Consider the following 10718-nt stretch of genomic DNA (forward strand, 5'->3'; position numbering starts at 1 on the left):
CCCTAAATGGGTTTGCATATATTCTACATTTTCAACTAAATCTAGTGTATAGTTAGTCATTTGTGGTGTGCTCTCTAGCTGTTCCCTCTCTCCTCATCTCCACTCTTCTCTCTCCTCTTCATTGTCATGGTATCAAAGCTCCCTTGCCTTCTGCTAAGGCATTGCAATTCTTGAGAGAGATTGAGAGATTTAGTTCTTCCATTCTTTCATTCTGTTGATGAAAGATTTCTGTTCATTCATTCTTGAAAAATTCCGTTCTTTGAGAGATTTCTATCTACATCTAAGAGACCTCTCTTCCGTTGAGAGATTGTGTGAAAGAGAGAGTTCATTCCTTTTAGAGATCTCATTTGTGAGATAGACCTATGAGGAGTTCTTCTTCTTCTTCTTCTTCTTAGAGTGAGATAGGTACTGCTAAGAGAAAGAGAGACCTATGTTCTTCCTCTTATAGTTTTTCGAGACAGAGAGCTACTTTGAGTTCTTTAGCGGTCCATCACACAAGCAAACTGTTGGGACATCTTACTCTCTATATTGTGCTGTTTCGCAACTAGGAGTCTCCTTAGAGGGCTCACAGTTTCCTACTCTTCTACATTTCAATATCAATATCCACCCGCCTTGTGTTGCGACCTTCTCTCATCTCCAGGTTGTAGGGTGGTTATAGGAAAGGTCGTAGGGTAGACAGTGCTCAACCCGCTCTATCTACAACACCGTGTCACAACGGGCTCTCGCTCCACTTCTGGCTGTACACGACAGCCCGAGCTATATCTTCATGGCTACAGCTCCGACAACAACGAACAGTTTTCGCGACCTCTTGCTGATTAGCTGCGCCTCCATGCAAACGCTCCAAGCTCAAATGGCTCCCCACAACAGTCTCCTATAACTCTAGCAACACAAAGCATCTACAAGGTAAAGCACCACAGACGCCCTCTACAACGGCCTTCCAAGCTACGTCAACTAGACCTCCTCTGAGAGAAATCGCCACGTGGCAAATAAGGCCACGTGGCTCTTCACAAACCATACCCTTAGTGGTCTACAAACCATACCCCGGAGTGGTCTATAAGTCGACACGTGGCATCTTATCTGGCCGCGTCATCCTTATCTGCCACGGTGGCAGCTACATCAACACTGCCAGGTTAGCAATCCATGTCATCATCCACATCATCTGCCATGTCAGCAGACACATCACTTGTACCACATCATCATTGCCCAGTCAGCTGCCACATCACTCTGACCCTTTGCGGACACACTTACCTCTCCACAGGCACTTCACGTGAACACAAGTGCCACCTCAGCACAGAGCTCCACAGGAACAGTCCCTGCTAGGCACATTCACTGCATGTGACCCCCCGACTGCCACATCATCATCGAGCACATTTGGACTCCTTTTGCCTCTCCACCTAGATCAAGTCGTATCTCTTGATCCAGAAAGAATTTGAGGGTGCTCCAAAAAGGAAAATCGATCAATTTTTCGTGCTCTACGTGCTCGTCACATCATGCGTACATTTTGGCACAAGTTACACTCACTTTTGATCTTCGCTGACAAATCCACTTCCCACACTCACATCAACCTCTACATCGATGCATCTGACCCAGCACATAAAAAGGACCAAAGAAAAGAAATTATTTGCTGTTCTTTCATCGATCGACGGTTGCTATAGATCCAGATCAAAGTAGACTAGATCGCCATAGAGGGGACGCTTTGAATCTCCCCAAGTTGCCAATCTAAGCCATGTCGAAAATCCCTGACTAGTACCTACTCGGAGTCAGTCCATACGCTCACATATGGTTTCACATCATCACATTACCTGGAACATGATGTTCATCAGTTCAGTGAGCAGACTTCAGAGTGTTCAGAGGCATTGTCGATTGTTTAGTAGGTAGATAGCACATGATTTGATTTTACACACACAATGCCATCATTGTAAAGCCTATTTGGCTATTTCACGGCATTGTGCACATCATTTCAACCTTGTAAAGCCTCTTGGCTATTCCCAGCATCATTTGCCACAAGCCTTGTAATTCAGATCGGACTATATATATTACAGTTCTATCTTCACCGATAGTCAGATTTCACTTGTCACAGTCAATGTTTTATAGTTGGTTCATGCAGTGATTTTCATGACACTTTGAGTACATTTCTTGCACCATGTCTACGACTAGCAACCTCAATCTGGAGGCATCTGCTAAGCTAGACAACTCCAATTATGGCACATGGAAATACCGAATGGAGACCATTCTTGTACTTCAGGACAAATGGGAGTATGTCGATGGATCTACACCTAGACCATTGGACGATCCAACTAGCAATAGCTCTACTCCACCTGTTGCCACAGCACCAACAATAGCAGGATCTATAGCTACACAAACAATTTTTGCATCTGTAGTAGATCCTGCCATTGCCCGAGCTCACGCATAATGGGATAACAAAGATAAGTACACATATCATCTGATCAAATAGAATGTGCAAGATGTCATGCTAGGACAGCTCAACACAGTCAAGACATCGAAAGAAGCATGGGATATGTTTGCAGCCCTCTACGTGTCAAAGAACACTTCCAAGATTCTCACACTCTTACATTGCTGCTCTATATATATGTTTCCCTGGCTAGGCAACAGAGGCACTACCCAAAACACCGTTTTGGTTTCGAAAACAGTGCCGAAAAGGTGAACCATTTCAAGTGCCCAAAAACGCCGTTTCTGAGACTATGGGTAGGAGTCGTCGACTAGACTCTACCAAGCTGTAGCCAAACCTAGACCGAATTCAATGGTGCTAGATGCCGCCAAGCACATTGAAACAATCGAGGGATATTAGACGAAGCAAACAAGTGAAAATTAGTTAGAGCTAAACGAGACTTTCTTGAGATGCAACCCTGGTGAAAGGTAGGATCGTGGGCCATGTTGGCAATAGTCTAGCAAAGATAGCTGGTAGGAAGTTTACCTCCCTAGTAGAAAGGTCAAACCGCTGAGATTTTGTAGAGCCCCATAAGTAAGCCCACGTAGAAACACCCCTATCAGTGAGCCTTTTCGATCATCCCGGGGCCACTTAATTACAAAAGGGCCATTTGTTGAGGCATACATTTAAACCCAACGACTTGTTCATCTTTTTGTCTGATCGAGGCTTCACAATAATGCCAATAGGGACGAGCCACCATGTGAACCTAGAGCTTGAGATGCCCAAAGTTGCATCCAGATTCCAAACCTATATGCCATTGCAGATCTTGAGTGGAGCCCATCCATTTTACACTCCATAAACAGTGCCAATCTCGAGAATCTAAATCTTCACTATACAATCTACATAGTTCCGTAATAGTAATGAGGAAACCATACTCCCACTGGCTACCTTACATGTTACATTCATGTGACATAAAGACCTATTTAAAAAGCACCGGGTGACTCTGCATGTGTGCATTGATACTTCTCAGGGCTTGTGAAGTTTATTCTAGCTTAGCGACCTCTGATGATGCGTATTACCTCCTACAAACTCTATGTGGATGAAATGGCTGATGCCCAAGATAACTAGTTAGCAAGGAACAGTATAGTTTTCAGCAAGGGAGCGATATATTTGAAAATATTATCAAGCTTTCATTGGCAGTGGATTAGGCCATGCAGCATAAAGATCCGTGGATGTTTGTCAATATGGACTTAGACAAGGCTTATGATCGGCTTCCTTAAATATTTTTTATTATAGGTGACGGAGTATGGAGGATTTGAACCCATTCACCTTCATATGCATAATTTCAAAATGCTGCAGCCTCAGTTATGGTCACGAAGGGTAATTCAACAGGGATATCCTCTTGCACTCTTGCTTTTTGCCTTAGCCAATGAATCCCTTATGACTATCAATATTACACAGGTCTGAAACTAAACTCCCTGTCTGTTGCGAATGAGCAGAAATTGATGACTTAATACATGCTTTAGAATTGTTTGGAAGTTCGTCTGGCACTATGTGCATCTCGAAGAACTGCAATGCCATCTGGCTTAGCCATCAAACTCAACCGCCGTGGCTACTTCAAAATGGATTCAATTGGGTTCCATATGGAACAGTGGTCCGACATTTGGGTGCCCCTGTTCTTCTGCGTTATAATTGATTTGAAAAGACTCGCGCTAATTTCAGCAAATGGTTAACCGAAGGCCTGACTTGAGAAATCATTTGCAGTGTGCACATAAGAACCATAAATAAGTTTCACACGGTAATACTGATGTGCTCACCAGGTTTAAGGGGAAACAGGAAAACCCGCCAAGCAAAGTCTCCTGGCAAAATGAGCAATCAACCTCGAACTTGCGGGCCAAACAGGGTCTGCTGAAGCTTCAGTGTCAAATACACCAAAGATAACAAGACGGGCACCTCGATAAGAGGGCCAATGGTCGCAGCCAACGCTTCTTTGGAGTCGATGCCAAAACTCCCCACTGCCACAGCTATGGCAAGCTCGAAGTTGTTGCTGGAGGCAGTAAAGGACTGAGTGACAGCTTGAGAGTAGGGGATGGCCAGATACCGACACACCCCTACCGATGAGAAGAAGACGATGGAGAAATACAAAAGCATAGGCACAGCAACCCTTGCCACATCTCCGATGTTGTCGATGATCTGGCGTGCTTGGACAGAGAACATCACGAAAACGGTGTACAGCAAGCCGATGAGAGCCCAAGGAGCTATGAAAGGGATGAACTTGGTGTCGTACCATCGGCGTCCGACTGTGTAACGAAGAGAGTACCTGGTGATGATTCCAGCCACCACGGGTACTCCGAGAAACAGCAGCACACTTCTGGCAATCTCCCATGTAGTCACGTCGATGCCCTTGCCTCTCGAGACAACTTTGAGATAGAACAGAGAAAGGGGAGTGTAGAGCACGAGCTGCATGACCGAATTGACAGCCACCAGGATTGCACAGAGCTGCGCGTCACCTTTCGCCAAGTCGTTCCATATAAGGACCATAGCTATACATCTAGCAATCCCGACCAGAATCACTCCTGATCGATACTGGCCGAGGTCAGGAAGAGAAGCCCAAGCGAGGCCTGTCATGAGTGCAGGGCCGATCAGCCAATTCAGAACGAGGCTCAACACCAAGTTCCGAGCGAGTCCCCCAGTCCTCACCATCTGGCCGAGAAGCTCGTAGCGAACTTTGCACAGAACAGGGTACATCATCACCCACAACCCCACGGCAATGGGAAGAGAGACGGACGCTAGCTTCACAACCTCCAGCTTTGTCTTAATCCCTTTGACGTAGTATCCGATAACCAGTGCCAACGCCATGTCCACGAGGATCCATACGAAGAGGTACCGGTCTAGCAAAGAGAGTTTCGTGAAAAGCCCTGCAGCTGCCAGAGAGTTGAGCTGCTGTTAGTTATCGCCAATCTCAGCTCTTGCTGTTTGCCAGCAGGAAGAAGACATCCCTGTGCATTACAAAACACGTCTTTCTAACAGTCCCGTAGAGCATCAGGAAACACATATGATAAGAGTGTAGGGAGAAACGACGGCTATACCACCGGCATCGTCTTTCCCAGTCTTCCTCGCAGCCTCACACACAAGCTCAACGCCGTTGGGTAGCAGGACGGACACCTGTGTGTGCTCATCTATAACCTAAAGAGGCAAGCCATGCGCATGAAAACGTTGAGTCCCATCACAAATTACTTTCTCATGCATCACACTGAGAGTAACAGGGAGTCGGCAAGATGGTGCTGACCTGTGAAGAAGCGCAGTGACAAGAGACAGAAACACCATCTTCTTCAGCCTGAGCCTGAGCCGGAACGTCTGCGAGAGTGGAACCGTTCGCAGAAAATCTACAGCGGAGTTCACCGTGGGCACTTTGGAGGGAGAAGGAGACGATCTGCTGTCCAACAGGGCGACAAAGAACCAGAGTCTCATCTCGAGCCATGAGAAACCAAGAGATGCTGTTTTCGACAGAGAACGTAAACACGCAACAAGTAAAGAAGTCGACTCCCCTTTTTTTTAAATTATAATTATAATTATAAAAGTTGACCTTACCCTCTCCGTAGGATCTTCATCGAACGGCCATTCTAGCGCACCCCATCCCCTTTCCAACGGCCATTCTAGCGCGCCCCGCTCCCCTCCTCCCTTAGCTCAAGCCATTTGCTCGCTACTAGCACCTCCGCGCGTCCTGCTCCATTGGCCAATACGAGTAACTTGACCCCTCTACGACGGGCTAGAGACCCGCTCCGCTGGGTCTCAAGGAGGGATCTTAGAAATTCTTTAATTTAAAGAATTAAAATTTCAAGTTTCAATACCCCTCATTAGGAGTGAAATCATTATTATAGATATATGTATATATATATATATATACTTTATATATATACAAATAAATATATATATAGATATGTTAAAATAAACATAAATATAAATCTATATTAATGCCCTCTTTCTATCTCTAGCCCAAAATTGCTCTCTCTCTCTCTCCCAGACCCTCAGATCACCCGCTCTGATACCCCACTGATAGAATAATTGATGATTGCATGTAAAGTGGACACAAACCGACTCGACTTCTTTTATTATTCTCTAACAATTATGCCTCAACCATACGAGGTTTGTTGGCAGTTTTATAGCTATCTGTGAACAAAAAAGACACAACTGAATCCTACAATCATCTGCGCAAGCTTACAAGCTTTGTTGTAGACTTACAAAATAGACACACTACTATTGGACTCTACACAGAGCAGTTGCTCTCCAAAGACCTACTAATCGCACATGGCTCTGCAGCTCATGGCTTCAACAAAGAGAAGTAGAAGAAGGATCGCTGCCTCCTGATATATGGGCTGGCCACTGCACCGCCACCCTGCTCGTCTAGAATCATCACAATCATTGAATTTGCGCCACGTACCACCACATGCACAAGGTAGCCAATCATCTATGTCCTCATGCATGGACCAATAGAAAACCATCAACCAACTACAGTAACCAAATCACCAGCACCACATGTCTTCATGCATTCTCCTATGAGGGCATACCCAACAGCTTCTTGAACTCGGATCTATCTAAGATCGAAGATGAAGATCAAAAGGCCATACTGTTGAAGAGCTTACCTTCAAGGTATAGTGAATCTGCTCGTATTTTGAGATTAGATGACGAAGCTGATTTTATTGATTGTGTAGGCTTGCTATTGAGTGAAGAGAAACGAGAAGAGAGTCTCTATCCTAGTAGCACTGCATTCATGGCAAAAGACAAGAGGAAGTCCATTGGTAGTTCAAGAGCAGAACCTCGAACGTGCTATTTCTATGGGAAGCCAGGGCATATAGAAAGGTTTTGCATTCAGAAGCAAAAAGACGAAGTAACAAAATAAGGGAAGGCAAATGCCTGTATGGTCGGAGAACCTCCACCCCAGAACGAGATGGCGAGATTTGTATCTAATGATCTTCCTGATCAAGACTGGGCCTTCTAAGTTCTAAGACATCTCAGAGTATTTTTGCGATTGCGTTTTTGGTAGTATGTTTCATTGTCGGAATGATTAGGCTTCGATGCCGACGTTAAGCTATGATGCTTGGCAAATGTTTGTGATAGGCTATGATGCCTAGTTCCTAATAGGACTACGATGTCCACTCTTTTTTGGCGTTCTCCCATTTCGGTCGAGGGAGGGCATGTTGGGCATAGCTCCCTCATGGGAGAACCAAATGGTACGTGTGTTTGATGATTGGTGCATAGATACTACACAAGGTGGCTGTGGTGGTTTGCTATTGGACCAAGGTGAGCTAGCTTGTTTGATTGGTGGAGAGAGACTAACCTAAAATGGTCAACCAGTACATGGATTACATGTGGCGACTCAGAGTTTGCATGGCGGTTCTAGGAGCATCCAGTTGAGGCGGCATAGTCGAGTGCAGGTGGAGAGCTACATAAATGTGATCAAAGCATTTAGTCAGTCTCTTTGTCGAGGCATTCATGCCTATAGAGTCGAAGCTATATGCTTCATAGTATTGTGTGTCTTTTGAGTTGTTTGTATGCCAACAAACCAAGTACGGGTGAGGTGCAAGCCTAAGTCAAAATACATTAGAATAAAGTTTTGTGTCATTTTATGTGTCAAAGCTTGCTCTATTTTCTCTGTGTCTCCACTATTCACAATCCTTGTACAATCTAAATTAAATCTATTCTATATATGAAGAGTGAATCTCCAACATCTCTCTCTCTCTCTCTCTCTCTCTCTCTCTCTCTCTCGCTCCTCTCTCTCTCTCTCTCTACTCTCTTGCTCGCTCTTCTCTCTCTCTCTCGCTCTCTCTCTCTCACTCGCTCGCTCTTCTCTCTCTCTCTTTCTCATCTCTCTCTCTCTCTCTTACTTTCTCTCTCTCTCTCTCTCTCTCTCTCTCTCTCTCTCATATCCGGCTCTTATCTCTAGCTCTTTCTCTCTCTCTTTCACTCTCTCCCCTCCCTCTCCTCTCTCTCTCTCTCTCTCTCTCTCTCTCTCCTTCTTCCTCTCTCTATCTCTCTCTCTCTCTCTCTCTCTCTCTCTCTCTCTCTCTCTCATCTCCGGCTCTTATCTCTGGCTTAGTTTTGGTCTCAAGTCTCAAACTACTGCTTAGTTGGCCTCCATTTTTAAACATTGGCATAATATATAAATATATGTAATATACATATATAGATAGATATAGATATAAATATAGATACTCCTCTGTGTGTGTGTGTGTGTGTGTTTGTTACCAACATGTTAGACTGTGTCAAATGCATGTGCCGTTGGAGGTGGTTGCCTTCAACCCTCCATTGTGCATTGAAAAATGCTCTCTCTCTCTCTCTCTCTCTCTCTCTCACACACACACACACACACACACACACACATACTATTCTCATTTTATCTTTTATCCTTGCAAATTACCTTTCTTTCCTTTATAAATCCTTTGACAACCCTTTTTAGACTACCTCTCCCCTCTCCCTCCCTCAAAAACTCCCCCCAACTCTCTCTACCTTCCTCCTCCTCTTTTACCTAATTTATGTTAAAACCCTTTCCTTCTCGTTTTCTCATTGTTCTTATTATCCTTCATATTTTCTAAACTTGTCTCCCCCTACCCTTTCCCCCCCTTTTTTTCTCCCTCCTACTCTTCCTTACTTTTTCCTAATTTCCCTCAACGAAAACACTTAACCTTTGCTTAACTTTTTCCTTCTTAATTTCCCTTAATTTTTTTCTAATTCCTTAAAATTTTCCCCTTTTTTCCCTCGAATTTTCTTTATTAATGTTCCTCCCCCCCCCCCCTTTTTTTTGTTTTCCAAATTTCCTCTTTAGGCCCTTGGTTTTTTACTATCTTCTAATTTTCAATTTTTAAAAATCCCTACCTAGTATTTTACTAACTACTCCCTAACCAACCCACCGACTCCCCTTTCCCCGACTCTCTTTTCCCTCTAATTTATTCCTAATTCACCCAAATTTTTGTAAAACCCCCTTTTTTTTTACATTGGATAAAAAAATCCCCCCTTTGTTTCTCATAATTTTTCCATCGTTGTTTTGTTTCCCCCCCTAATTTTTCTTTATTTTTCATTTTGTATTTTTCTAATTATTTCATTTTTAGTTATCCCTATACCACATACACCCCCCCCAAACTGTTTCACTCCCGACTACTCTTCCTCTCCCTGACTACACACCCTATTTAAACCCTCTTTTCACTCCTCTATCCTCACCTCCTAGTTCATAGTCATCATCACTCACCTGTACTACCCCTTCTTCAAACCCAACCCCCCTTTTTCCTCTCTGGCCCCCTGCCCTTGCATAGTTTGTCGGCACTGGTGTCTACCTTAGACTACCTCTACTCTGCCCCCCTATAGTTGTCGATGTTGTTGCGTCTACTACAACGCTGCTCTTATGGCCTCCATAAAGCGTGCACCACCCCTTTGTGTGCACACTGCTCCAAATGATGATGCCTAGCCCCTGCCCATGACCTTGGCACTGCACTGATTGTAGCCACTTTGTACCAAAGTCACCACAAGTCCCACGGCCCTCGTGTACTTCCACGCACGCTCTGAAACCACGTTTCAGCTCTCACAGGTCTCTTCGGGTTTTTCATTGTGGTTTTTTTGCACGTGGGGCTTCAAACCCCCTCTCCCTCTCCCTCTAGTATAAAAAATCCCTTTGTTTTTTCCCCTCCAAAGTTTCCCCGCTTCCCCGCCCCAAGTTGGTTCTCACTATTTTGCTTGTTGGATGGTGGCAGGTGGGCAGACTCCCCTCTTCAATAAAACTGACGTTGCCAACGACTTCTCAAAGCTCTACTGCTCACATTTTCTCTTTAAAAAAAAATTGTTCATCCTTTAATGATGCTACTTCATTTTTTATGGATGTTTATTGCAAAGTTTATCTATTAAACATTTCTCTTTCCTACTCCAAATTTGTCTACTCTTCACTATGGAAAGGGGTGTTGTTAATGTCAACTACACACACATAGACCCACTTTGTTCTCTCTCTCTCTCTCTCTCTCTCTCTCTACCTCCCTTATCGCCCCCCCCCCCCTCTTTCTCTCTCACACACACACACACTCACTCACTTTGTTCTCTCTCTCTCACTCTCTCTCTCTCTCTAATTATCTATCTATCTATCTATCTCTATCTCTCTTCATATATATTATATATAGATACTCCTCTCTGTGTGTGTGTGTGTGTGTTACCATCATGTTTGACTGCGTCAGATGCATGGGCCGTTGGAGGTGGTTGCCTTCAGTCCTCAATTACATAATATATAATATATAATATAATATATTTCACATTATATAGTATAATATATACACATAATATATTATATTAA

General features: G+C 44.1%; 1 protein-coding gene across 2 annotated transcripts; it reads right to left on the reverse strand.

Annotated features, from left to right (window-relative positions):
- Positions 1–3558: 3558 nt before the first annotated feature.
- Positions 3559–5891, reverse strand: LOC147888994 (uncharacterized). Of its 2 annotated transcripts, XR_015543053.1 has the most exons (4): positions 5679–5891; positions 5479–5575; positions 4207–5313; positions 3559–4062 (listed from the first exon to the last, which is right to left on the reverse strand). XR_015543053.1 is itself a non-coding variant. In XM_087392932.1 (3 exons), the coding sequence occupies exons 1-3, from the start codon at positions 5868–5870 to the stop codon at positions 4265–4267; spliced, it is 1338 nt and encodes a 445-aa protein (XP_087249058.1). In that variant the 5' UTR covers positions 5871–5891; the 3' UTR covers positions 3559–4264. The 2 variants fall into 2 exon arrangements, 1 of the variants encoding a protein (XP_087249058.1); XM_087392932.1 differs by having other exon boundaries at positions 3559–5313.
- Between the last annotated feature and the right edge of the window lie 4827 nt (positions 5892–10718).

This window comes from Dipteris shenzhenensis, chromosome 21 (assembly GCF_047967505.1).
Source record: "Dipteris shenzhenensis isolate YYH24624 ecotype China chromosome 21, Dip_SZ_1.0, whole genome shotgun sequence".
Classification (NCBI taxonomy): domain Eukaryota; kingdom Viridiplantae; phylum Streptophyta; class Polypodiopsida; order Gleicheniales; family Dipteridaceae; genus Dipteris; species Dipteris shenzhenensis.

What these genes read in the sequence shown, in the direction of transcription:
- LOC147888994 (XM_087392932.1), bottom strand. Translation starts at nt 5,870, where the DNA reads ATGGCTCGAGATGAGACTCTGGTTCTTTGTCGCCCTGTTGGACAGCAG. An exon ending in GTCACTGCGCTTCTTCACAG is followed by an intron (nt 5,576 to 5,678) that starts GTCAGCACCATC and finishes TTGCCTCTTTAG; the next exon opens with GTTATAGATGAGCACACACA. An exon ending in TGGGAAAGACGATGCCGGTG is followed by an intron (nt 5,314 to 5,478) that starts GTATAGCCGTCG and finishes ACTCTCTGGCAG; the next exon opens with CTGCAGGGCTTTTCACGAAA.